This window comes from Haemorhous mexicanus, chromosome 6 (genome assembly GCF_027477595.1).
Source record: "Haemorhous mexicanus isolate bHaeMex1 chromosome 6, bHaeMex1.pri, whole genome shotgun sequence".
Lineage (NCBI taxonomy): Eukaryota > Metazoa > Chordata > Aves > Passeriformes > Fringillidae > Haemorhous > Haemorhous mexicanus.
In genome coordinates, this window is record NC_082346.1 from 42764586 (window position 1) to 42792574 (window position 27989).

The following is a 27989-nucleotide window of genomic DNA, read 5'->3' on the forward strand; positions in this document are numbered from 1 at the left end:
CAGCTTTTCCACCAGAGAGGTTAAAGCTTCTTCTCTACCTAACAATGTGATTTTCTTGATATTTCTCCTGACTGAAAAGTCTTAGGACCTCTCCTCCACACCTGCCTTTCTCCACTGGCCAGGGATCCTTGATTCAGTAGGCGTGAACTAGAGACTGGACATGACAAAAATTGCTCAGGCTTCCTGCGCTTGTAGAGGAGACGGAGCGGAGGCACCGCCGTGCCGCTGTGCTGCTGAGCCGTAGCCGCCAGGCTCCACTGCCCAGCTACTAGAATTCACACACACACATGCACAGGCCTCTGCCCTAACACAGGAGATCAGCACTTGGCAGAAGTCATTGCTAACTGCCTACAGAACGTATTTGTTTGTTTAACTCATGCTTCGGCGCGGGTAACCGAGGGCACCGACGCCGCCGCCCCAGGGACACCACGGCCCTCGGGAGCGCCGTGCCCGCTATACACGGCCTAGCTTACGGAGGGTCTGGCGGCACCCTACACACAACGGAAACCCCGGCGCCGGGCCCGCAGCGGCTGCCGTGTGTCGCCAGCCCCGTCCCGTCTCCTGCCCGGGGAGCGGGGCGGGTGCGATGTGTCTGTCTGTCGCTCCGGGCTCGCCTCAGCCCGGCGCTGCAGCCCCGCAGCTGTCCGCTAGGCGGCGCTGCCACCCGCCCAGCGGGGCGCTCTGGCGCGGCGCTCACGCTCGACTGCCCGGCGGGGGCAGGGCCTCTCCGCGCAGGCGCCGTGCGCCGCCCGCCGCCGCGGCCTGTGTCCGCTCCGCGCTCCGCCATGTACCCGGCCTGGGGCTTGTACGGGGCGGCCGGGCACTACCCGCCGCCCCCCACCTCCATCCCGCCCCCGCCGCTGCCCATCCCTCCCCCCAGCGTGCCGCCTCCCGCCGTTCCGCCGATGCCGCTTCCCAGCTATCCGCCGCCGGGGCCCGCGCCCCCCGCCGCCGCGCCGCCGCCCGCCGGTTCCTCGGGGTTCCTGAGCCTGCAGGAGCAGCACCTGGCCCAGCTGCAGCAGCTCCAGCAGATGCACCAGAAGCAGCTGCAGTCCGTACTCTTGGGTCCCCCGCCGCCGCCGGGCCCGCCCCCGCCGGGGCTGCCGCCGCCGCCGCTGCCCGGCTCCTTCACCGACTGGCAGCAGCAGCCGCCGGTGCCACCGGTGCCGCCGCCGGTCCGCAGCTACCAGAAGCAGTACGCCCACCGTGAGCCACCGCCTCGCAAGCCGCCCCCCGCGGCTCGGGACCGCGACGGGCAGGAGCCGCCGGGCGGGCACGGCGACTGGGGCGACCCGGTGCCCGCCGAGCCGGTGCCCATGGACATGGAGCTGTCCTCGCCGCCGCAGTCCCCGCAGGCCGGCGCCCAGCCCTACCTGCCCCCCGCCCAGCCCTACCTGCCGCCGCCCCAGACCGAGCCTTACCTGCCCCCCGCCCAGCCGCCCCCGGCCCAGTCCCCGCCGCTCCAGCCCTACCTGCCCCGGGCGCAGCCCTCCCAGCCGCCCCCCTCCTTTTCCGAGCCCCCGCCCTCCTACCTGGAGCCCCCGACGGCCACCGCCTCCCAGCCCTACCTGCCGCCTCCTGCCCAGGGCTACATGGCACATCCTCAGCCCTACCTGCTCTCCTCCCAGGCCTCTCCTTCCCAGCCCGCCCTGGCCCCCTCCATCCCTCCCCCGGTCAAGCCATCGCAGGCTCATTTCCCCCCGCCCCAGACGTCCTTGCCCCCGCCCGCCGCTGCCCAGCCGGAGGCCGCGCAAGGTGCCGCCAAGGAGGGCGGTGGCACAGAGCAGCCGGACCCCTCCACCATGACTCCCCAGGTAAGGCCGCCCGGCTGGCAGCGGGGAGTCGCCAAGGCGGCGGTGGCCATGAGCCGCTGGGTACTGGCTGTTGCAAAGGTCCCCGAGTAAGGGCAGTTAATAAACACACCATATTTGCATAATATTGAAAGGATTTGGACGCAATCCGTGGAAGTGTGGCACTGATTTATCCAGTGGTGTTTGTAGGGATGTAAGAAATTGTCATTTCTTGAGCGTGCTTTGGTCTCTGGAGAATGTATTCCAAAGTACAGCATGTGTGTGACCCGCCCCTAACCCCTGTTGGCTTTGTCTGGCCAGTTGTGAGATGCAGCAGTCTGTTTCCTTGATGCACATTGCGGGATGTCACTTGCTTTTGAGGGGTTGAGTTGAAGTTGTATGCCTGATCAGTGTAGAATTGTGACTATTTTAGTCTTATCACACCCGGTTAAAGCTGCAGAAATGTTTCTGTTGCAGTCCGTACTTGCCCTCTACTTAGACTTAATTCACATTTTGTGCTTCACGTGCTTGATCTACCAGTATAAAATTGCATTGAGCATTGGAGGGAAATGTTCTGAAATGCCTTGAAGTGAAAAATGTTACAGCTGTGTGATTTTTATGTGTATACTAGGGCCAAAATGCTGCAAAATGTTTGTGTGCTTCACTTCCTAAATGAGACCAGTTCCAGTGAACTTGATGGGACCATTCATCTGCATTGTCAGGGACAATCCAGGCTTGAGGTTCAGCATGCACAGCAAGGCACGTGTATGGGAGACCTCAGCTGTGTACATGGTGGGTCAGGCAGATTCACTGAGGCTTTGGCATGGGTTTAGAGTTATCTTATTGGGATCCACCTGCAAGAACAAAATTGAACTGCATACTTTGAAATTTCTTTATTTAAATCTGCTTTTTTGGTAAATTGATCTTAGGGATCTGATTTGAAGCTAGGTTTACAAAAATCCCATTGTGTCATAATGAAGTCACTGACACTTTAAATTTGCTGATTGCTGGGACATGCCATTTTTTACAATGGTACCATATAACTAATTACTGTCTGGCAAAGTAGTGCTTTCAGTTAATTTCACTTAATTTTATGAAGTTTTTGGACAGTACTAATTGATCTTTTACAGTGATAACAACAAGACTTAATTTTTTAATGACAAAACCAAAACTTCAAAAAGTCATGCGTAGAAAGTGGTGTTAATTTGGTTTTGAGTCAGCTTGTTGACTTCTTAAATTATTGAGCTCAATGATAAAATATTGATAAAATATCTCCAGAAGAGTTGCAAATAATGCTTTATTGTAGTGCATACATGGAAGCAGCAGAATACTGCTGAAGTTTACATTGTCTGGTTTATGAGTGTTTATACAAACAGCTTCTATCTTGAGTAGTTTTCTTGCTCTCATTCACAGTTCAGTGTTAATTCAAAAGGAATATGATATTTTTCTGGTCATAACTTTGTTATAACAGACTGATACAATTTTGGCTGTCATAGGCTGTAAAATGGGAGGATTTGGAGTAACAAGTTTTTACACTACAAGGAATAGGAAAAGCTAAGTGTAGTGATGCTTTCATGCCTTTTAGTAATCTGAAAAGCCAAGTGAAGAAAAACAGTGTAATTTGTCATTTGTAGTATCCTATTAAGCCATTGTTTAGACTGGCAATTGAAGGCAATTATTTCTGTTTCTCATCCCATAGTAACAGTGGCTGCAGACAAATATATCAATGTTTTTCTCTTAACTCAGAAGATATTACGCAATTTGCCATGAGTTGGTGTTTTTTTATTTTCCTTTTCAGTCTGAGATACTGTTCTTTGCCTTGACAGTATCATGAGTTTAGTGTAGTTTCTTCCATGGGTATATAGTTGGAATAAATTGCTGGATTCTTGTCAAATCCAGTTAAAATAACTGTGGTATTTCCTTAATGTTCCATCTGATACTTGTGCTGCTGTTTGTTTACGTATCACAGATTGGGTAAGGTTGGAAGGGAGCACAGGGGGTCATCTGGTTCAGCCTCCCTGCTCAAGGAGGTTCATCCCAGAGCACATGGCACGGGGCTGTGTATTCCAAACAGTTCTTGAATATCTTCAGTGAGAGAGACTCCACAGTCTTTCTGGGCAATCTGTTACAGAGCGCAGTCCCCTGCATGTAAAAAAATTCTTTCTCATATTCAGGTGGAACTTCCTGTGCATCAGTTTCTGCCCATTGCCCCTTTCCTTGTTCCTTAGCATCGCCAAGAAGAGCCTGGATCCTTCCTCTTGGCACCCTCCCTTCAGATTCTTGTGTTACATTGACGAGGTCCCCTCTCAGTTGTCTTCACATGGCTCAACAGTTCCAGTTCTCTCAGCCTGTTCTTATAAGAGAGAGATGCTCCACTCCCTTGGTGTCTTCACTGCCCTCCACTGGACTTGTTCCAGGAGTTCAAGTCTCTCTTGTGTTGAGGAGCCCAGAACTGGACACAACACTTCAGGTGTGGCCTCACTAGGGCTGAGTAGAGGGGCAGGATCACCTCCCTCAACCTGCTGATACTCTTCCTACTCCAAGAATGCATGGGTACATCTGGATCCATAAATATGCATTTATCTACATGTGTTAAAGCTACCTCAGCTTTACCCCCTTTACCCCTCACCATTTAACAGACTGCTGCTCTCTTTAAACAGCTCCTTTGTTTTGTAGAGGGTGCTAAACCAGTCTTTTGCAATTTTCACCTGGAAAGGACATAGTGTCCCCCAAAATAGGTATTATGTTATGGCCTAGGGTCACCTGTGTTAGCTTTGGAGTAGTCTTTTGGTGTGGACTTCACATTAACATGTTGGGTGGTATGTCCTGTGGCCAGGAGCTGATAGTGGTGGTTTCAGTGTTCCTGTAAAATGCAACAGGCCTAGTCTCTTGGTCAGCCAGAGGTGGGAAAAGGCCTGTGTTGATGCTCGTGTTTTCCGTGGGCTTAAGGATTATAATTGGACTTGAAAGATGACAAGTTCAGTTGAATGACAAGTCATTGTGAGGAGGTGAGCACTCAATAGCTGAATTCTTCATCATGAAACATTTTCTATACTGGCACTTCTGTTTTGTTACAACTAAGCTGTAAAGATCTACCTTTCTGCTTTTCTTACACTTTCCAGATAGCACAGTAAAAGATGTCACAGACTCATCTGCTGAAAATAATAGGTAATTATATTACCATAGTGCTGGAAAGCCCATGTCATAATATGAGTTCTAGCCCTATGTCCAGTTGGTGGAATGAGGGGGAAACAAGATGGATCTGTGGAGACAACAATTTTGTGGCAGTAGACCATGTCCCACCCATCATAGCATCTAGCACCATGATGACAAATCACCTTATAGTGAGTGCCTTTTGAGATGGATAATTGAATCAGGCTTTGTATAGCAGGGAAAGTCTGCTCTTCCCTTGAGTTGCACTTATTTCAGCATGTTGTTGAAGGTTTCTGACAGTCTGTGCTGCAATGTGAATGCATATCTTCCACCCAAAACTATGGAACTCTTCTGAGACATATTATTGTTAAAAAGATTCATGGCAGGAATAATTGCATGATCAATTTGAAGTCTGTGAAGCACAGTCTCTCATTTCATTGACCTAATTTCCAAGTTACAGAAGTTGGTTTTTTTTAAATACAGCTCCATATTTGTGTTTTCTTCCAAGAGAAAACATCATTTCTGATCTGAGAATGAGGTAGATTCCTAGCAAAAAGTTACTCTTCTAAACCTGTTTAAGATGGGCAGAGTGATTCACTTTTGAGAAATCTCATCAGACAGCACTTACTGCTTTGATGTTGTCACACTTTTATCTTGGAATGCCTGCATCTTTTGGGTTCTTTTCTGTTTCTGACTGGCCTTTATATAGGTGTTTTTTTTTAACTGTGCATGCTTGGATGGAAAGGAAGAACAGAAGGTATAAAGGACGGAGATCAGTCAGAGATTCTCAGAGGTAATGGAATTGAGAGCACAAGAGTAGTTGCACTAGGTTAGACCAAAAATTAGAGTATTTTATCATTCTGTCTTTGATAGGGACTAAAAGCAGATTTTAAGAGAACAGGTTGAAAATCAAGAGTATAGCAATACTTTCCTAGGATACAGGAGCTGCCTTAGCTGTAAATTGTGTATTTATTTTCAAAATATGTAGATTTTTCTGAGCTATGTCTTGAATCCACAAAATTTTAGCCCTTGGAGAGGTCTCTGGTGGCACAAGACCATGTCAGGTGAAGAGTAGCCTCCCACAGATGTCTTTCTATTAATTTGATGCCTGATATTTCTCATATTGGAAGAAATACAGAACTGTTGGTTTTTATTCAGGCCTCCTTAAGATGCTACTGCTGAAGTGTTGTGATACTTCTCTCTAGTCATTTTCTCTAGTCTTTTGTTCTTTATGTTAGTGGCAGCTTACTTTTTGAAGCTTCTGTCATCTGCTTTGAGTACTCTTAATTCTACCCTGAAATACTTAAAACTGAAAGTTTATTATTTCTTAAATGGATCATTTTTTGGGATGCAACCATATCAGCTTCCCTCTTCAGCTGTTGAATGAATCAGGATTAATGAGAGTTCAGATTATACATAATCTTCACTATATACTGGTTCTGATTCTTCTTTTTCTTTCCATAGCTTTGTTCAAACATCTTTACCACAATTTCTCAGCTGTCATTTTCAGTCTACTTGATGTCTCTGTTCTCTGTTCATCTTCTTCATCTCTTCTGTACATGTCCTTCTTTTTCTCTTTACTGTAGTTCTTAGTTATAAAAAGCTCTAAAACCAATAAACATGGTACTTATAGCATGTCTGTATTAATTTTGCTTATTATTGCCTGTGCTCCACATTTTTGTTAGTATTGTTTGCTATAGTTATAGAATAGTAAGCTTGTTGGGGTAAAAAGTAAATTCTGTTGTGGGTTCTGTGCATCACATAATGGTTTATGAATTTTCATTTAATCTTCTGACATCCATTGCAATACTGTTGCTGAAGAAGAGAGTTTTTCCTCAAAACAGTTTTAAAAACTTTTATACAGATGATTGTAGTCACCATCATTAATGATTTTCTACTGTTTTTCTTGTGAAACTTAGAAAATCTACATCTGTTACAGGAACAGCAGCAATACTGGTACCAGCAGCACCTGCTTAGCCTGCAGCAAAGGGCAAAAGCCCATGCTCAGGGACAGCAGCAGATGAAAAGTCCAGTAGTGAAGGATGAGCAGAGAGCAAAGTCTGAAGAAGAGAAAATGAGTTCTTCAACTCAGCAGTCTGAACCTCCTGCTCTTAATGAATCCCTGCCTCCAGCATCCAAAGAAGACGAGTCTTCTCTTACATCCACTGAAACTCAGGTAAGGCTTTGTAAAGTGATGCCACTCCATTTGTGTCCTACATGAGCCAAAACCCCAGGAAAATTAATGCCATCAAATGCTCTTGTATACTTTGTAACAATAACTAAATGTTGTGAAGCCATCTTAAAAAAAAAAACATTTGCTAAAGCTGCACCAATTAGAAAATACACTTCTTGTTTATAAAATTACATGTTCACCCACACGTGCACCAAGCAAGTCTGAGCTGACTCCCCCGCACCATCCACAATGTTGTCTGTGAGAACGCCTCATGGTATTGAAGTGCAAAACCAGGTAGGTGCTCAGTAGTTGAGGAATGCTATATTTAAGACACTATTTCTTAATTTCTCTCTGACACTTTGTGAATTCTGGCTCCCCTTCTCTCTGTGTGTTAGAGTTGGTCTGAAAGCCGAGAATTTTGCACAGAGGTTTTTTTGTCAGCATGCTCAGTAACAGTTACTGTATAATAGATGGAGGTAGTGATTGATGTTTGAACAGTATGTGCTCCCCTTTAACTTACAGCATGCAGGTTCCTACAAAGTGGCAGAAATAATGCACTTGGACTTACTTTACCTCATCATGAAAAACCAGTTTCTCATTACTTTTGCTGCAAGTGGCAGATAACAGATTTTCATTGATCTCTTTCCTGTCAGTAATTTCTTTATATATGAATAATTTAATTGCCATCAGCCTAACCTTTAGATTAGACTGTTCACATTAAGAAAATATGTGTTCACACTCAGAAAAGGTGGGATAAAAATCAGCCTTCCAGAAGCTGTGGGTGGCTGGAGCACTGAAATAGAATGATAAAGTAAGGAACAGTGAGAAAGTTCCTGTAAAATGTGTAGTGACCAAGTGGTTTTTTTCTGACAGAAGCAACTTTCCTTTATTTATAGTATTTACCTTTTTCTGTAGCTCAATATTGAACCTCCTGATGACCCTGAGGAGGATTTGAGATTGCAGCAATTGCAAGCAGCAGCAGCTCAATGGCAGCAGCACCCCCATCAGCGGGTTGGATTCCAGTATCAGAGAATAATGCAGAAGCACGCTCAGCTGCAACAGATAGTACAGCAGTATCAACAGATCATGCAGCAGCCTCCACACTTAGAGGTGAGACACTAAGGAGGTGGTGTTTGATATACATCCTGGGTGACCTGGCACTCATTGTCTGCTGAAAAATACATAGTTGAATAATTTGTAATGGTTGGCTCATTTGTCTGGCTACTTTTTCTGCTTGGGTAGAAGTTTATATCCATTTTCCCTACTGTCACTCAACTTCAGAATCAAAAAAGCATTGACAGATGGTGAAGCTTCAGTAGGATGAGAAATACAATATTTTACACTTCTTGTGAGATTTTTTTTGGATGTACCTAGGTGATACAGTAGAAGAGTTGAACGCAATATTGAATTTACTCAGCTTTGAATGTTTTGCCCCTGAAGAAGCAATTCAGAAATGTCAAGTAAACAGATAATTGCACGAAGAAATTTGGAAGCTGCTCTTTTTACAAAAATAAATGTATATAACAATAAATATAAATGCCAAAAATAGACAGTAAATGTAATTTTAAAAATCAGTATCTCACATTATTTTTAATTCAAGTAAACAGTTAAAACCAGTATTGTAACCTTTAACCTTTTTAGTAGAAGTTGATTGTTGTATTAGAGAGTTGAGTCAACTCTTATTGGATTGGTAGAGTTCGTACATTAAGCATTTCTTTGTAGGTTGGGCTGTCTGCATTTGTTTGTTTTGTTGGGTTTTTTTTAATCTCTTTGGGTAAATCTTAAAAATCTCAGGCAAAATCAAGCCTGATATCCTCACATAATGAAAGACAAAACTTGAAAGATGCTTCATTTGTGCAAATAAGATCTGGCAAAGGCTTAGAGAAAAATAATTGCAGGCTGCTGAGGCAATTCTGAGCAGGTTAATAGCAGAAGCTGAAACCTTGAGACATAGTCACATAATGAATATATGTGAAGATTGATTTGAGCTTTAGCCATTGTTAGGATGCAGTAATAATACAGTTTATACAGATTATAGGTTTCTTCAGCTGTCCTGTTGAAGTCTTCTATGCATATATATAGTATATAGTCATAAAATATACCCATTTTCACAATGTCTTTAGATGTCACTGTTGGTGTATGCTTTTGTTTCGCTGTAGTTCTTCCTCAGCCTTGCGCCCAAGTCATCAGAAATTGTGATATTACAAGTGATACTGAAATACATGGCTCTGAGAGTAACTGACTATCTAAGGTATTTTGAACCTATTCTTGTCATCTCATTGCAGACAATGTCAGTGGACATGCAGCTGCGACATTATGAGGCACAGCAAAAACAGTTCCAGCAGCTTCATAAAGATTGGGAGCGATCAATGAACCAGCAGTGGCAACATCAGCTTCAAACCTACCCTCACAAAGACCAGCTTCAAGAGTACGAGAAGCAGTGGAAAGCATGGGATGAACAGATGAAGGTTACTCAGTCACATCTGCAGGAAAAAGTGACCTCACTCCAAAATCTGAAGAATCAATATCCTGCAAATGTGTCGCTGCCACCTCCATTTATTCCATATTCCCAAACTGGTCAAGGTGGCATTCCTATTTTGCCTCCAACTTTACCTTCAACTACACCTCCACTGGTTCCCCCGCCTCTCTCTTCTGTTTCTCAGTTATCCAATTCCTCTGTTCCTTCAGGATCCAGTTCTCAAAGCAGTCAAGCTACTGAAACACCAAGGCCAGCTCTCCTTCCCACCCCTGGGACCTATGCGTCAAAAATAGCTAGTTCAACTAGCTATTCACCTTACCATTCTCAAGTAGGTTCATCCTTTGGCTCATCTGACCATGGAAAATCTCAAGGTCATCTTAGTAAACCAACTCTAAATATTTCATCTGAACAGCAGTGTGGGGAACTGAAAGGCACTTCTGCAGTGTCTTCGACACACACGCCTATTGTGCAGGATAAACCAGTGAGGTCAGGTGGATTGCTTCCAGATCCTCCCAGATCAGCACGTTTTGAAGGCCCTAGAGGCCCTAGGTAAGAATGTTTTTGTTGATTTATGCATATTCCGGGCTACAAGATTTTCAGTGGTTTATTAAGAAATGAAAGATACATCTTTTTCTCAAGTCTTTTTGTGGTTGTGTGAAGTGTGTATTTGTTCAGTGGAGGTTTTATTTTTAATGTATGCACACCATGTTCTCTGCATTTATATTTTTAAAGCAAGGATACATAGATGTCTTTCACCTGAGCATAATTTGGAGTAGTTTGCTTTTTTTTTGATAAAGTGCTAGAGGATGATGCCCCTTTTCATTCACAAAGACACAATGCTCCTTCTTTGAAAATAGGAAAGCTGTTGTAAATATTTTATATGTCTTTGCTGATTTTATACCTGCTATATAATTTAATCCAAGATCTTGTTTTTTGAATGTTTTTCTTTAATACATGATACCAGGGTGCAAAAGTGACATCTGTTCTATCTACAGACTGGTTAGTTTGAGATGGGTTGGTATGATGTCTGCTGAATCAAAGGGCTGTGGTGTTCTGCTCAATTGTTTCTATCCTTCTGTACTCTGCTAGACTTTACAGTAATATCTTCATGGTTATTTCCCTTCTCTTTGCTTCCAAAGTGATCAATCATGAATAATAATTTGTGAATTGCTAGCAATGCACATGAGCTTTATATAAATGAATAATTTTCTACCTCCTGGTTTTAAAAAAACAGTTTTTAAAAAGTATTTCTGTTCCTGGGGATTTTTTGGATGTACAGTTGTGAACAGATTGTTTTCATTACTTGCTAGTACATGTCTTTTATGTGTTTTGGTTTAGAGCTCAGTGATGTGCAGTGATAGGCACAGGTTGTCTTTCTGGGTTGTGAGCAGACATTTCTGGTTCATGTCCAGCTTTTCATCTACCAGTAATCCCAAGTCCTTCTTGGCAAGGCTGCTCTCGATCCCATCATTGCCCAGCCTATATTGAGACCAGGGGTTGCCCTGACCCAGCTGCAGGACCTTGTACTTGGCCGCATGAGGTTCCCATGAACCTACTTCTCAAACTTTTCTAAGCACCTCTGGATGGCATCCTGTCCATCAGGCATGTCACCCACACTACTCAGCTTGGTGTCGTTTAGCTGAAGGTGCACTCAGTGACACTGTCTATGTCATTGATGAAGATAAAAAACAGTGCCCAGTCATCTGAGGGACACCACTTGTCACTGATCTCCATCTGGGCATTGAGCCATTGTCACCTATCCTCTAGATGTCGCCATCCTGTCAGTTCCTCTCCACCAAATAGTCCCATCCATCAAATCCATCTCTCTCCAATTTAGAAAGAAGGATGTTTTGGGGGTGCATATCAAAGGCCTTAAAAAACTCCAGACACATGACATCCATAGCCCTTCCTTTATCCATTAGTCACTCCATCATAGAAGGCCACTGGGTTGGTCAGGCAGAACTTGCCCTTGATGAAGCTGTGCTGGTTGTCTCCAATGACCTCCCTGTTCTCCATGTGCCTTGGCATAGCTTCTGGGATGATCTTCCCAGGCACAGAGGTGAGACTCACAGGTCAGTTTCCACAGTCCTTCTTTCTGCCCTCTTTTAAAATAGGTGCAGTGTTTTCCTTCTCCCAGTCACCAGGTACTTCACTGACTGTCACCATTTTCCCAATATCATGGAGAGTGTCTTAGCAAGTATGGTAGCAAATTCCCTGAGTATTCTGGGATGTATCTCATCAGGTCCCATAGAATTACATATATTCAGGTTCTTCAGGTCATCATGAACCTGATCTTCTCTTATTGTGGAAGTGACTTTGCACCTCTTGTCCCTGTTTTGCAGTCCATCCACTCAGGAGGCATAGGGTTGTCAGTGAAGACTAAGGCAAAAAAGTTATTGAGTATACAAGTCTTCTCCTCATGCATTTTTACCAGTTTGCCAGTTGTATTTGTCAAAGGGGTAAACTTTCTTTGACCTTTCTTTTCTGGCTGATGTACCTATAGAAGCCCTTCTTGGAACTCTGCATCCCTTGCAAAGTTCAGCTTCATCCATGCTTTGGCCTTCCTGACTCATCTAATGATGTACAACTGTGAATCCCAGACATCTAAGCAACTTGACTTTGGACATGAGTTCTCTATTTTGTGTGAAATTAATCTATAGGACTTTAAGATTACATGTTCATTTGAATAAAATTTCTATTGTGTCATCTGTAGATTTGACGGACCTCGAGGAAGAGGATATGACAAATTTGAAGGCTCAAGACAGAGAGGACCTCGTTTTGACTCCCAGCGCTCAGAAGGTTACAGGTCGCGTTTTGACCGACAGAATACAGATGGACAGTCTTCAAGTAGATGGGGCTCTATCCCACGAGGACCAGCAGGACAATTTTATACAACAAATACATCACATGGACACGGTTCCCGACCTAGTGGTCCACGGTGGATGGGGCCCAGGCCTCATTTGGGACAGCAGCAGCAGCAGACACAGGTAGACTCACAGTCAGAAAGCAAAGAACCTTTTACAGACACAGCTGGCGATCAGCAGTCTGTAAGCAGAACTGAGTCTACTCCTGATACACAGAGTGCAGGTCCCATTGAGCCGAATGAGGACCTGACAGACACTCAACAGGAGCCATCCAAACCTGAAGTCAAAGAACCTAGTTCAGACCCTCCTAAAAAGTGGACATGGAGTTCACATGATCCTAACCAGCAAGTAGAAGAGTCCAAGGCACCCACCCCACCTATTCAGAACCAGAATACAGTACCCCCTGCAACAGGAAATCAGGATTTGGATTCACCAGATGGTCAGTTGACTGCTTCAGATAGCACCCAGGACCTACCCGGACCTGAAGGCAGAGGAAAAGGGCCATTCATGCATGAAGATAGAGGAAAGGGACCAGGAAGCAGAGGAAGAGGCCGTGGCAGAGGGCAGGGGGATGGCCGCGGCTGGGGAATGGGCCGTGGCCGGGGAATGGGAAGGATGGACGGTGGCCGGGGAATGGGCAGGATGGACGGTGGTTGGGGAATGGGCAGGATGGATGATGGCCATGGCCGGGGAATGGGCAGGATGGACGATGGCCGTGGTAGAGGATATGTATATAGAGGCAGAGGGCAGGCTAGGCAGGCATCTATCCGTGGCAGGGGAGTGTTCAGGAGAGCAGGCAGCAGGGAGAGGATGCCAGATAGGCGATCAGGCAGCAGGGAGAGGATGCCAGATGGACAGTCAGGCAGCCGAGAGAGGGGGCTGGGTGGACGGTCAGATAGCCATGAGAGGGTATTCCCTAACCGAGACAGAGAGCCACCTGGACGGACAGGCAGCTGGGATAGGGGACGGGCAGGAAGCCGGGAGAGAGGCCCGGTCAGACGGGCCTCTAGCCGGGAAAGAGAACCCCTGCGGCGGGCAGGTAGCCGAGAGAGGGAGCCCATGCGGCGGGCAGGTAGTCGGGAGAGGGTCCCTGTCAGGCGGGCAGGAAGCCGGGAGAGGGTCCCTGTCAGGCGGGCGGGTAGCCGGGAGAGGGACCTGGTCAGGCGGGCAGGTAGCCGGGAGAGGTGTCCCATCAGAAGGGGAGATAGCCATGAGAGGGAAGCAGGAAGATCTGAAACAGGCAATATGGGTAAACCCATTCACCTAGGCGATGACCCTGACAAATTGCCTCCTTACCATCGAGATGAAACGTTCAGAGGTTCTTGGGGTCATGAAGATGATACAATGCAGGAGGAATTTCCTTTAGATAGTCAAGATGACCCGTCTTTGGAGCATGAGCAATTGGATGAGTGGGAAAGAGAACAATACTGGAGAGATCACAACTCTGATTATCAGGATGATTCTGTACATGCATATGACAGAGATGACAGGTTGCAATCCCACCATTCACTGCCTCCATTGTCTCCCCTACCACCACTACCTCCTTTATCATCTGATCACGACAGACGAGATTCGTGGTGGGATGACTGGAAAAGGCCAAGAGAAAGGGAACTAGAGAGAGATCTAGATAGAACTGGAAGATCCTCAGATATTTATGATCAAGATTTAGACAAAGAATGGGATAGAGACTGGGACATGAGACCTATGGATGACAGAGAAATGGGGAATCGTGACCTGGATATCCCCCCTCTACCACCATTACCACCCCTTCCACCTCTGGACAGGTATCGTGAAGATAGGTGGAGAGACGATAGGAATAGAGATCATTATGACAGAGATCTCCGAGACAGGGGCGAGCTTAGGATTCGAGAATATCCAGAGAGATATGACACATGGAGGGAGAAGCAAGACTACCTTCCTGAAAGGACAGACTGGGAGAGGGAACGGTTGTCAGATAGGTGGTATCCAGATGATGGAGAGAGACTGCGGTCTTTGGATGACCACTCAGATTCATCCCTTCCTCCCCCTTCACATTCCTCTGATATGCTGGGAGCAGATTCAAACCTGGACTCTGACCAGTCCTTGGGAGGAGTGATGGTCCTAAGCCAAAGACAGCATGAGATAATTCTGAAGGCTGCCCAGGAGCTCAAAATGCTTCGGTGAGTTGCCTGATTCTGTGATTTTGAATAGGAATCCCATTCTGTGGGATCCATTTGAATCAACACAGTAATGGCTTCATTTCTTTTACGTGCAGCATGATAGTAGGAGCTCCTTTGGAACAAGTTATCTGGAGTACCTTTACCACAGTTTTTGTGGATGGACTTTTTTTTCTTTAATAGATGATTGTCCCTTTCCCTGTGAAAATGGTGCTCCATGTATGTTACTTTCCAGGAAGAGATCTGTCCCATCATCTGACCAATCTTTTTGTTACCCTCAAATAAACTTGTGGATAATTGCTTTTCAGTATTTCCGGTGGTATCAGATAAGCTAGTGATAATTGCTTTTTAGTGCTTACCCCTCAAGACCTACATTAATGTGATTCTTAAGACCTATTTTTTGAATATTGCTCACTTTTAAGTTAAAACATAGGTGGGTTTTTGTTAGTTTGTTTGGTTTTTTTTTACAGAGCCCTCCTCATTTGAAACCAAATATTGTCAGTGAACAATTTTGTCAAATTCGGTTGATCTTTAGTTCTGGGAATCAGCATAAAAGGAGTGATATAACAGTTAGGAAGTTATGAATGCAAGAGTTCATCAAGACTGCATTTTTAGAAAGCAGCTGCTAGACTTCCTAAGGCTTTAATAAGTGTTTAGTAGGAGGCTTTCAACAACCTAATCTAGTGAAAGAAAGGCTGGAACTAGATGTTTTTTGAAGTCCCTTCCAACCCAATCCATTTCATGATAGAGATGTTTTGCGCTTTTCTTCAGACTGTTTTATTTTCAGATTTGTAAGATTGCTGAGCACCTGTCCCATATAGAAGGTCTTAGATGCATGCTAAAATACAAGAAAAATAATTTTTAAAATAGGGAGAACTTTTATTCTGAATAATTTAATAATTTACTGCAATCAGATTAATTCAATGGTGTTATTAACTGTAAAATCTGTGTTATAAAGTAGTATTTGCTGAAAGTTTAGAATGACATTATTTTCAGCTTCCTGACTTTACTGTTGCCTCAGTTGGCCAGCGTATGTTTTGCTATTTGTTGTGACTAGCTGTAAGCCAGTCACTTAGGCTAAGGACCATAGTTTGGGAATCACTACAAGAGATATTTATTAGGGCTTAAATAATTTAATCATGGTCACTAAAATGTTTTATGTAAAAAGTAGTTACATATACATCTTTCAAAGCCAGTAAAAAGGGGAAATATAAACATGATACTGATTTTTAATAGAATATGAGGGTAATATTCAAATTAGTTACGCTAGTACTTCTCATTAGGTTCTTATAGGCAGATGATTTAAGTCTGAACAGTAGGAACAACTTTATGGAGTTTACTTATTAATTTTTATGGGAATTTTTTGAGCCAAGAGTTATACCAGTAGTGTGGTACATAACTGCTTTCATCTGCAAAACTAAAGCCTTCATCTGGCTTTGCTTTTATTGTGTGTAAAGCAGCTCTCAGCTGCACACTGTTCTGTATTTGTGATCTAGTGTAGTGCTCAGTTTACTCTTTTGTGTTTACAAAATGCTGAGGATTCTTTTCTTTGAGCCAAGTTCCCCTTCTGCTGAACACTGAACCGATGCATTACTGGTTAGGGTGGTTTGTGTTTCTTCTTACAGAGTGATCCCGTTCCTAGTTGTCATTTAGAAACTGCTTCAATACACAGAGTTATTAGCAATTGAAAAACCTAGATTAGAGATTGCTAACAAAAACTGAAGGGAAAGGAAATCATATTCAATAGAACTTTGTAATCTAGTGATTGTAGTACTCACAGCTGAACCTGGTCTTTGCTCTGTAGACTATGTATTGGTTGTATATTAAATAGTATTTTGTACATAAACCAAAGAAGGAAAAGTTAGACTCACTGTTTAGTTTTTTATATATTGGAATCTCTTGTGCTTTGTTGGCCTCAATCCTGTTACCATGTGAACCAGAGCAAGTAACTGAGAGCACTTAGGTATATATTTCCAAGGGTTTTCTTGCTTGCAGAAGGTGTTGACAGAAACCAAAAGTCCATCTTTTCTCTTTACTGTCCAAATGGAGTGGTTCTGGCAAAGCACAAAAGCATAACTACATCTCAGGAAACTTGTGATCAAAAAGCATACAGCTAATACACTAAATGCCTCCATGATAAAGTGGTTGTGAAACAGGGATTTCTGAGTCTCAGCATTGCCCATGTAAAGCCTGCTGTGTCCGTTTCTTCTTTTGGCTTTGTCTACACTTTGGCTAGTGTAATATGTGTTCTCACCATGAGCATTGATTTCTTTAATTTTTCATTTAAACGCTTTCTTATGATGCATGATAACACTGATAACACTTTCTTATGATGCATGTGCAGGGAGCAAAAAGAACAGCTACAGAAGTTGAAGGAGTTCAAACCTGACATTTCCACCCAAGACTCTCCAAGATCACAGAACACAAGCACAAGGCCAGGTGCCTTTCAGGTAAATTCATCTTGCACTGATAATAATAATAAACAGCAATTACTGTTTATGTATGTTGAACTAGTTCTACACACTGATGGTCAAGTTTCTCTGTGGAATGCGTCCCCAGTAATCCTTACAACCTTAAGGATTGAGGCTATCTTCTGTTGAGGCAAAACAACATCTTTGTTTCTTTAAATTTTCCAAAGCATTTTCTGCTCAGTCAGTCTGTTGCAGCAGACCTCTCGTTAGGGGTGGAAATGAGCCAAGACACAGACTCTCATTTAAAATGTGAAAAGGGTCCCAGTTTATTCTTCTTTACAGCTTAGCCATCCTGACTCTGACTACAGCAAAGTCCTGCTGTTGGCTTCTCTGACTGACTGCTGGCTATTTCCTGCTGGAATAGGACTGCAAGTGTTTCCTTGATGCCTCTGACTGCAGGCTTTTACCTAGCTCAGGTATGACTGCAGGCTCCAACAGCAGGCTCTAACTCTATCAGACCCACACTGACCTCGCAGCAGATCTTTTGCAGCAGCAACTCTCTTCCTTGTTTTGTTCTTCTTTGTGTCTCTCTGGTTCATTCCGTCTTCCTCAGGGCTCTCTACCTCCTCAAGGTCCTCTTCCTCAAGGCTCTCCCTGACCGGCCAACCCATCCCTTCTGTCACGCTTATTGTTACTAGTCAGAGCCCATTAAGGGCAAGGCTGTTCTTTGGTAATTAGTACAACCGTGATTTATCAGGGGCAACGTCACTTGTAATCCCTTTTTCTGCACCTACAAGTCCACCATGTCTTCCAAGTATGACCCATCAGGAGTGGTTGTGCATGAGGTTCAACAGTCTAGATTACTGTGGGATAATGTGCAAAAAGAGGTGAGCTCTCCCAAAACAGGGATGTAAGGTTCACAAGAAGACCCTGGTTTCCCTTGCTTAAATTATTTCAATTTGCACTGCTTTTCCTACTTCGGGAGCTATCTCCTCTTTGAAGTTGGAAAAACTTGAGGATATTTGAGATATTTCAATGTAGCATGGGCATTAGCCTTCTGTTTGCTGTTTTTATTGGGAATTTTTATTACCTTCTAGAATATCATGAAGTGCATGGAAACTCATGTTTATGTACCTCCATCCTGTTGTGATGCAACTACTCCTCTACTGCTTAATTTTCTGTGCAGTTCTGGGAACTGTTCTCAGATGCTTATATTTGCGATTTTTGGTAGTTCAGAAATCAGCTGAACTTCTGCAGTCATGCTAACTTAGATTTATAAATCCTTCCTAGAATGAGTAAACAGTTTTGTTAAATGTGTATTGGAGGAGATATCTGAGTTGATACACTGTCTTTGTTCTTCATCACATCTTAACCCCAAAGTTACTCATACCAATAAATTTAGCCATAAAGTCTTCTGGCTCTGACATTTAGCCAGACCAACCTTTTTTTGTCCTTCTGTCCAGAGAAGTGTTATGCAGTGAATGAGGCACTGCAAGTTTTCTTTTTGCTTAGGTGGCCTCCTCCTTGTTTACAGTGTCTTGTAAAGTAAAATAATGGAACTGGTTTGCTACCAAGAACTGCAGGTATGTTGATGCCTTTAGGAAGTTACTTTATTTTGATATTTTGTATCTCAGACTACTTCACTTGTCTGCCCAGAGGTTTTCAAGCAACTTTTGTCTTTCTTGGAATTCTTCCTTCCAGATATTTCTGCTGTGACTTGGAGTTGTTATTACAGAGCTCAGCTTTGTATCTACAACCGTCCTGCAATTTTTGTTGTATGTTGCTAATAAGGCTGCCTGTAACTTGGCATCTGCTCTGATGCTGAAAAGTCTTGTAATGTCTGGGGTTTCTTGTGGATGTTTGGTTCATGAAGGATTTGGTTTGGTTTGGTTTTCGACTAGGGAAGACCTTCCAATTTCTTATGTTCTTCTGATATTGATTTTATTAAGGTTTTTCCAGGTATTTCTGCTCTCTGAATTTTTCCAGTGGTTTCCACAAAGAAACTGGCCTTATCAATCCTTTTGCATCTCACCAAGCTGCCCTACTTTCAGATTTTCAGGCTTCACAAAGACAGCAGGAATCTTTGCAGACAGCAGGAGTCTTTGGAAATAAACAGTAGACACTTTTGAACTGAGATAGGCCTACTGGAGCTAAAATTGGTAAGGTTATTTTAAAGAAAATCAGTAGTGTTTAAGCCTTCACATAGCGAGCAAACGCAAAATTAAATCAGGCTCCCAGCTTTAAAAAATAGTCCTCCTACCTGTAGCACCTTGATGGAGGTACTAGAAAATGTGTATGATTTGACTACCAATTGCCATTGCACGTTCTGAGGATGAGAGAAGGTTAGTTTACAGATCTACATTAAAAGTGCTTTCTGCATCTAGGTCTCTTCTCAGCTATCTTCAGAGGCACCAGTAGAAGCCCAAGCTATTAAACCTTCTCCTGCTGTTATTATAAAGCCTCCCGTGTTGTTCAGACAGCCCACCCCTGTGACAAGACCAAGTGCCCCAGTGGCAAGGCCTACTACACCTATGACAAGGCCACATGCTCCAGTTTCTACTCCAACTACAACCCCAAGTCATGATCAGTCTTTAAAACCATCACCTTCTGCTGTGGAACAGGAACGCTGGGATGAGGACTCTTTCCATGGACTGTGGGACACAAATGAGGATAAAGGTGCAAATATGGAGTACGAGTTGTGTAAGCAGGAGTCCATGATGCCTCCACCTGTCTCCTCGCCTGTGAAAGTACCTGCCATCCACACCTCCATTCCATCAGCTGTACCAGTGTCCCTTTCTCCCGTTATTCCAGCGGTTCCTAAAGCACCCATCATTCAGCAAACGGTGGATTATGGCCATGGGCGAGGTGGGTATTACAGAGCATTTGATATGTATCGAAGAGCTAATTAGTCCTCCTGACTTTTTTTTTAAAGGAGTGTGCCATGCAAAGTATGTGTGTTCTGCAGTTGATGTGTAGGCCTGTGTGCATTAATGATGTAATGCTGATCAGTGCGGTTAGAAGGAGTCTCTAACCTTTAACCAGTTATGACTCTGAGTTTAGTGTTTTTCTTGATGCTTTTAGAAAGAGCTATTTCATGTTGCTGAACAGTGTATATTCCATGGCTACTATTCCATGAATGGTGTATAGCTATGGGTGCTTCTAATAAGTACAAAATTATGTGCTGTATTTAGGTTGATAGTGTTACTTTCCCTTAATCTGTTTGTAGGTGAGTATAGCAATAACTGGGCTAGAAGGTACTTGGGATGGTTAGAGTTCTTACGTGTGACTTAGTGATTTAATACAGAACGTGGCAGGTTTTTGCATTATTTATATACTGCGTAATGGGTGTGAGGTACCCTCTAGCCAGAGGGCGAGGCAGAGTCTGGTTCTGAGGGGCATGCACCCTATGCAGTTGTTTAACACGTAAGTAAATAGTGGGGGGCTCTGCTTTTTACTATTGAGCTTACCAAAGCTAAAATTCAACACTAGTTTTTAATAGAATTGATCTCCCTCCTGTAACAGGAGTGAAATCATGTCATAAAGAAATTCTTAAATTGTGCGTTGTCATTTAAAGACTGCTTTTTCTCTTCCTAAAGTACCATAACAGGACTGGAAGCTCTATCTGTTCCTATAAGTAGATGTTTTTCTAAAAGCTGTTTGAAAAAATGTCATTGTTGTGAGACTTTCAGTTACTATTCTTGACACTACAGTAACTCTGTGAGTTATTAAAACTTACAGAGCATTTTAATGTTTAGAATTTTCTGACACTGCATGCTAACTGAACACACCTGAAAATGCAGAAGTCCTGTTGTTAAGATGGAGTGGTTTACATACACACACACAAACCCACTTCAGCCTTTAAAAACCATGGTGCTGTTTATTTATGTAAAGCTCTTTTTGCTTTATCCAATGAAAGAAATTATTGTCGTTTGTTCTAGTCACTTTTAATGCCATTGACTGATTACTTTTCAAGAAGAGGAAAGAAAATACAAGACGTGTTTTAAAACCTTAGGATTCTTTTGTTTATTTTCAACCAGATATAACCACGAGTAAAGTGGAACAGATTCCATATGGGGAGAGGGTAACCCTTCGTCCAGAACCTCTACCAGACAGGCAAACATTTCAAAAAGGTAGGAGGTGCTTGGCTAGCTTTGAAAGAGTTAGTTAGCTCTTAAGAAAAGCTGTAAGATGCTAAAAGCTTGTTCAAACTAAGTAACTCTTGTTTAAGCTACAACCACTTTATTTTCATCAGAGGTCCATAAGAATAACAGTTTATATTTTCAGGAGGAGTACTGCAGTCAATAACCTAGCCACTTTAAAAATTCAGTTTTGTAACTTTAAGTAGGAGTGCATGGTATGGTTGTCTCTTTTACGGTTTGGAAAAGAGTGTCTGATAAAGTGCATCCTAGCTCACATATCGTATACTTTTCTTGCACTTTTACCTGTTGCCTTCTTTTTCCAAAATAGTAGTTTGGATTTCTATGGGTTTCTCCCTTCAGAGCATCCAGGTCGCTACAATAGAGAAAGAGATCGTGAGCCTTATTTTGAGCGTCAAGGTAATTCCAGCACAGATCATCGGGATTTCAAGAGAGAGCGGGAATTGCACAGAGACCGAGGTTCTGTGGACTACGAACGAGAGAGGTTTGAAAAGGAGCGGCATCCCCGAGATGATAGGTACATGGTCTTGGAACACTATGGAAATCAATACACTTGAGGCTATATTGTGTATCAGGCTGCCCGTTTTGCCTGTGAAGTACATGTTCCTTTCACTCTGGAATCCCCAGTGGAAATTCACAAAAATACACAAAATACTTTTTTGGCAGGGTTCTTCCTACTACACCCTCAAGAACTCAGTCTTACCGTGACAAGAAAGACCATCCGTCCTCCAGGCGAGGTGGTTTTGACAGACCACCATACGAACGAAAGACAGATCGTCCAGCGTATGATCATGGGCCTTCCATGTTTGGAGGTACAGTTTCTTTATCCTAAAGTCTTGCTAGAATATTATTCAAAAAAATGGACTTGCAGAGGTGAAGATTAATTGGTAGAAGATAAATTGATTTGCAGTATTTGTTTGTTCAGAATATATAATTCAGGAAAATATCTTTAGGTGGTGGCATTTAGTTTTGTTTCTCAGTGGTGTTGAGATCATAAATGAAACAGTTATATACTCTGCTAAAAACTGTCTTTGATTGCAATAGGTTTAAGATTAGAAATTTTAATTATTTATAAAGACATATCTGTGAATTTAACTTACAATAATGAAGGTCTGTTTAAATCAGCTCAGAACATCTTAATTTTTTTATTTTACTGAACTAAGAAAATTCTTCTGTCCAAACACTGGAATTTGAAGGTGATCGTAGAAATTACCCTGAGGAAAGGATTCCTATTTCTGCTCCATCAATGCCTCGTCAGCCACCACCTGCTCCACGAGTAGAAAGGAAGCCAGAATCTAAAAATGTAGATGATATTTTAAAGCCACCAGGACGGGATAGCAGGCCAGAGAGGGTGAGTGTACATTCTGAAAGCAACAATTGGTTTGAACAAGGTCTGTATTCACATAAAATGCTGGTGGATGTAATATTTTGGGAACAAGTGTAGATTAGAGGAAGCTCTGGAAATTAGCTTGGTTCCTTTGCAAACGCCTGGAGTGTTGTAGCATAGCTATTAGAAGTCCACAAGAGGGGTAAACTTCATTGGAATGCTCAAAGCAAATTAGTATGTAATATTAAGGTGTTTTGGCCTCTTCTGAGGTCTTCACTTTGGTTTTTGATGTATCAGGGGAAAGACTTGTCTTTACCCAGAGATTTGGCAATGCATGTATTATATAAGAAAGAAGACAATTTAGATAAAAAACATTTAGGTAAGTTTTATTCAGTTGAATGAAAGAAGTTAGTAAAACTGAACCAGATCTATAGCATGCAGCCTAAACTGCTGAGATGATTAACATCAAAAACTCTGAATTATGTGGAACTACTACGATTTCTCACAGCCTGGTTTCTAAAACAGTCAATGAGTGCTTGGTGATATGCAAAAGTGTGAGCCCACAGCACATAATTCTCCAGAAGAAAATATTTGCAAAAGAGAGTCTGTTAAATATAGTACAGTATCATACCTGCTTACATGATCTTTGTTTCAGATTGTGATCATCATGAGAGGGTTACCTGGCAGTGGAAAGACACATGTAGCAAAACTCATTAGGGTATGTAAACATGTAAACAGGCACTCACTGTGTAGTGCTGCTTGTCTTTTACATGTGCTTCCTCTACTTTGCTTTCTGTTTGCCTAGAATTCAAGTTTGTTGTTATTTCATGTTCCATATCTTCATGTACTGTGTGAATATCCTCCAGTGTTAGCAGGCAGGAGAGATACTGCTCTCTTCTTGTTTTTGCTATTGAGCAGGGAACTGCTGTTGACCAAAAGTATTTTGAAGATTTTGAAGTATTTTGACGTGTAGCAGAATGGAATTTTTACAGCAAAGGTATGTGCTTTCTTTTTGCTTTCTTCCCAGGATAAGGAAGTAGAATGTGGAGGACCTGCACCAAGAGTGCTCAGCCTGGATGACTACTTTATCACTGAAGTGGAGAAAGAGGAGAGAGACCCAGATACAGGGAAAAAAGTTAAAAAGAAGGTAGTCCTAATTCTGTTGCTTTTCTTGACAAAGAAACAAGACATTCAGAAAAAACAGTGGCAATCAGAATTGCAGTCTGTGAGTTGGGAAGAGTGCAGAGGTCTCTGGGCTGTTTTTCAAAACAAGCCAATATAACTTAGGGTTATATTAGCGTGGTATGAGCAAATTCTTAAAAACTGACCTGAAAGGTGTTTTTCCCACACCAATGTACTTTGTGGTCATGCCATTCAGGTGTTGAATATTAGCCATTTTATAGATGTCCTCTTTCTTAATGCTTTTGTCCTTGGTAAAGGTGATGGAGTACGAATATGAGGCTGATATGGAGGAGACCTATCGTACCAGCATGTTTAAAACTTTCAAAAAGACCTTGGACGACGGCTTCTTTCCCTTCATTATCCTTGATGCTATCAATGACAGAGTGCGACACTTTGAACAGTTTTGGAGTGCTGCAAAAACAAAGGGGTTTGAGGTAATGCAGCCTAAATGGCATTTGAACTTGCTGGCAGCCATATGCTGATACTTCTAAACTTTTGAATGGAAAAGTCTCCTACATTCAAGAAAAATGCTGTGGTTTACAGTTACAAATTTTCCTTTCTTAAAGTGTACAACTGCAGAGCGTATCACAAGGTAGAAAAAGAGCTCTAAAAATTGGTTTACAATATTTAATAGTCTTTTTCTTTCTAGGTGTACTTAGCTGAAATGAGTGCAGATAACCAGACGTGTTCCAAGAGGAACATTCATGGGCGCAAGCTAAAGGATATCAGCAGGGTAACTATATACATCTGGAGTCACATTGTGCTTTTTGGGCCTGCTGTAGCTTGAAAACTAAAGACTACATAATGCTTACACTTTTCCTCTAAGAAATACTGGTATTTATTTCATGGGATTGATTAAAATTACTGAAGTACAGATACATCCTGTTAGCAATCAGGAACCAAATTTTCCAGTGAATCTGTTAGATTTTTAGAGGTGCTTCCTTTTCGTGTGTTTTGTTAGATGTCTGATCACTGGGAGGCAGCACCACGCCACATGATGCGCCTGGACATTCGTTCTCTGTTGCAGGATGCTGCTATCGAAGAGGTGAGATTCTCTGTGCTTGTTAAAACTGCAGATTAGGTTAGTGTGACTATACTGAAAATATGAAGCTGACAAACAAGTGATTACAGCAAGGCAATTACAAGCAAGGCACTTTTGAAAGCCAGAATCACTGTGTCAGGAAAGTGTGTTTTGTTATTCTCATGAGTTACCCCAAACATGAACGTACATTTTTACGTATTATCACCTTTTTGTAGCTCAGATAGGCATCTTTGAGCAAGAGTTGAAGTCACTTTGCTCTTAGCAACTGTTGAATACCAATTAAGGAGATTAAAGAGAATCTTTGCACTCTTAGATGAAACTCAGCATTTTTTACAGGTTACTGAATTATTTAGATCATATTTTGAGAAAGTAAGATAAGGAAATCTACAAATTTGATTTCAGTCCTTGTAGAAATACAGATGTTTAGCAGAGAATGAAGAAATAACTAACACATAGCAGAAGGTTATAATTGCCTTTTCACTTCATTTGCAGTTTGCCATGACATGCATCTTTGATGTGTCAGCTTACTGTATTGTTGCATTCTTCTTTGGCAGTTGTGTCAGGAGCTGTGGGCATAAATTAGTGTGTTAGTTGTGTGGTCTTTGTGAATGAGCCATAGGTTGTTGCTGTCAGAACAGCTCTTGACACAGCCATAGAAACTGAACTGCTGAAGTAGACAGAGGGTCTTGGCAGATTGTCACAATGCTAGCAAGTTATTATTACATCTCCAAATTCTTTGTAATGGAATATAGTAATGTTTAAGAGGACAGCAAAAGGTTCCACTCTGAAGTAGTTCAGAGAGTAACAGACTGGGATTTACAACGTTTTGCAAATTATGTAAAAAACTGTACAGACTTGGGGAGTTTCACGTATTCCACACTGTATGCATGGGTCCCCAGTACAGCTTTGGAGCTCAGAAAGTATTGCATTAGATGAGCAGAGTTAGATGTTATGTCTTCATTCTTCTATTTTGTTATGCTGAACTCTATGGTTACTATTATTCTTTACTGTGATATAAAAACACATAAAAGATAAAGGCTCAGTACAGGTGTTCTATGCAGAGATGACCATTCCAGGTACATATAAATGGCAAGTTTAAGAACTTTTTTTGAGATTGAAAGTTTTGAAATGTGTGGGAAGCAAGAGAAGTATCTTGCCGTTATGTATAGTGGTAACACAAGGAATGCAAGTGAAGGAAGGGAATGAACAATTTTTGCTTTTCCCCAGAAAATCTTTGTAAAGAATATTCTTTGTCCGTCTGTTGCTAGAAGAGAATGTGCTTCTTAGGAAAGCCACAATGTACACAGGATTCATATATATTGCATCATCATGCTTTCAAAGATGAATCTTTTCTTTTCTATTTGAATTTGGACATCTCTACTTAGTCTGTTAAAAAGAAAATAATTGAAAGCCAGACAGTGCCTTTTAAGTCTGTGCATGTGCTTTGGAACAGGTGGAGATGGAGGATTTTGATGCAAATATTGAAGACCAGAAAGAAGAAGCAAAGAAGGACACAGCAGAGGAAGAAGAAAGTGAACTGGTAGGAGACACATCAGCCCTCCCTAACAAGTTGTTCATTAATGTGTCTGAGAGAGAATCTCAGTCTTACAAATGCCAACCCATTGCTGTTCTTAGCAGTGCGATCTTAACACACATGTTTCTAGCAGTTTTTTACTTAAACATTTCTAGGAGAACTTTAATGATAAATCCTATTATTTCTTCCTAATTTATTTCTAAGAATACGTGAGTATGTGCTACAAACAGTATTGTCTGTAGAGCACGGTCACATGCTTCATAGAGACATTTTAAATTGCAGTACATAATAGTGCTGTCTTCCAGATAATCTAAGAATTAACACAAAGTGGAGGGATGGGAGCAATGGGAAAAGATTAATTTAGTTTATTTCCTTTCACGTGTCTAAAGAACTCTCCTCAACTGTCACAGTATATGATAACAGTTATGAAGACTGCTTTTTCTGCCACGGTTGACTGACTTTGTTTGTCAGGTGGTATTTCCAAGGTGAGGCATTAGGTCTCTTGGATAAATAAAGGTTACAGGATTGCCCTGAGGGCTGGCTTTTTTAGGTACGTATTTAAAAGGCTATGAAAGGCTTCCTGCTGTAACTTCTTGGTGTGTGTTGGAGCTGCAACTGATCCGTGCTTGATGAGTTGAATGTCTCAAATCTTGGTGCCCACAACCAAGCAGTTAAAGTTCAATAAACAGGAAGTAACCAAAAATGTCTGAGTTGAGCAAAGTGTTTTTCCTTGATGGAAATTTACTATTCATCAAGAGTGGCAGGTCAGAAAGCAGTTGAAATCAGAATTTTAAAAAGCTTAGGAAAAGTGGATTCTAATAAACGTCTGTTTTTTTCAACGTGACTGATTTATTCTCTTTACTAAATTATTCTTTGGGGCAGAATATGAGACTGCATAAAGTGTGGTTAGAACATTTCAAAGATGCATCCATGTTTACAAGAATGTGGCTGCTAGTCCCATTTCCATGAGCTATAGTTAAAAGAGAAAGTTGTCTTTAGCTTTTGAGACATCTGTGCATAAATCTGTGTGTGTATGTGTGTGTTATGGGTTCCGGGGAGTGTCCTAATGTACAGCACTTATAACAATAGGCCTTTTCTTTGAGACAAAGAGAAAGCAAAAAGTAATCTGCATATAAGAATGTGTTCTATTCAGATTCACAAGATATGAAAAAGAGCATTATCTGCTGTGGGTAATCTCCTGAATTCAGTCAGATGGCTAATCTCAGAGAATTATGTCAGACAGAAAGTGGAACAGGACACTGTATTCGGTATCTCTTGCCCTTTTGAGAGCATTTGACAAGGGTTATGCAATTCATTTTGCTGCATTTAATCCTGTAAGAAAAGGGAGGTCTGAAACTCCTGCCATCTGGCAGATATCTTTGAAATATCCAACTGTCTTGTACCAAAGGATAAAGTCTGAATCTTTGCTTATCCTATTTGAGGACCAGGATATTGTATAGATTCAGCACACAATAGGCCATTTCACACCATCAAAGTCACTCTTCTTGCTATTATCCACTCCTATAGGATTGTTTGTAGTATTCAGACAAGTCCTGCTTTTCTGTGCTTGATGGTATGAATTATTGATACATTTAACTTAGTATTCTCACCAGTGTATCCCACATCACTTTGTTTAGGGTTTTAGCTGTGGTGTAAACTTTCTGAGAAAGCTTTAAAGTGCAACTTGGTTTAAATGTATAAACATATGTATATATATGAAG

General features: G+C 42.3%; 1 protein-coding gene across 4 annotated transcripts in view; it reads left to right on the top strand.

The window, feature by feature from the left end:
* The first annotated feature begins 748 nt into the window (after window positions 1–748).
* The window catches only part of YLPM1 (YLP motif containing 1), a 35850-nt gene continuing 8609 nt past the window's right edge, over window positions 749–27989 (top strand). For 2 of the 4 annotated variants that reach the window (XM_059849988.1, XM_059849990.1), the window contains exons 1-17: window positions 749–1814; window positions 6883–7119; window positions 8032–8226; window positions 9402–10144; window positions 12309–14618; window positions 16960–17065; window positions 19648–19891; window positions 21064–21156; window positions 21526–21700; window positions 21850–21995; window positions 22347–22534; window positions 23166–23228; window positions 23538–23657; window positions 23950–24126; window positions 24342–24425; window positions 24654–24737; window positions 26188–26274. In XM_059849988.1, coding sequence (XP_059705971.1) covers window positions 786–1814; window positions 6883–7119; window positions 8032–8226; window positions 9402–10144; window positions 12309–14618; window positions 16960–17065; window positions 19648–19891; window positions 21064–21156; window positions 21526–21700; window positions 21850–21995; window positions 22347–22534; window positions 23166–23228; window positions 23538–23657; window positions 23950–24126; window positions 24342–24425; window positions 24654–24737; window positions 26188–26274 — 6081 coding nt within the window. In that variant the 5' untranslated portion in view covers window positions 749–785. Of the gene's footprint in view, window positions 1815–6882; window positions 7120–8031; window positions 8227–9401; window positions 10145–12308; window positions 14619–16959; window positions 17066–19410; window positions 19892–21063; window positions 21157–21525; window positions 21701–21849; window positions 21996–22346; window positions 22535–23165; window positions 23229–23537; window positions 23658–23949; window positions 24127–24341; window positions 24426–24653; window positions 24738–26187; window positions 26275–27989 lie in introns of all 4 variants that reach the window. The other 2 variants (XM_059849986.1, XM_059849989.1) reach the window with 2 other exon arrangements.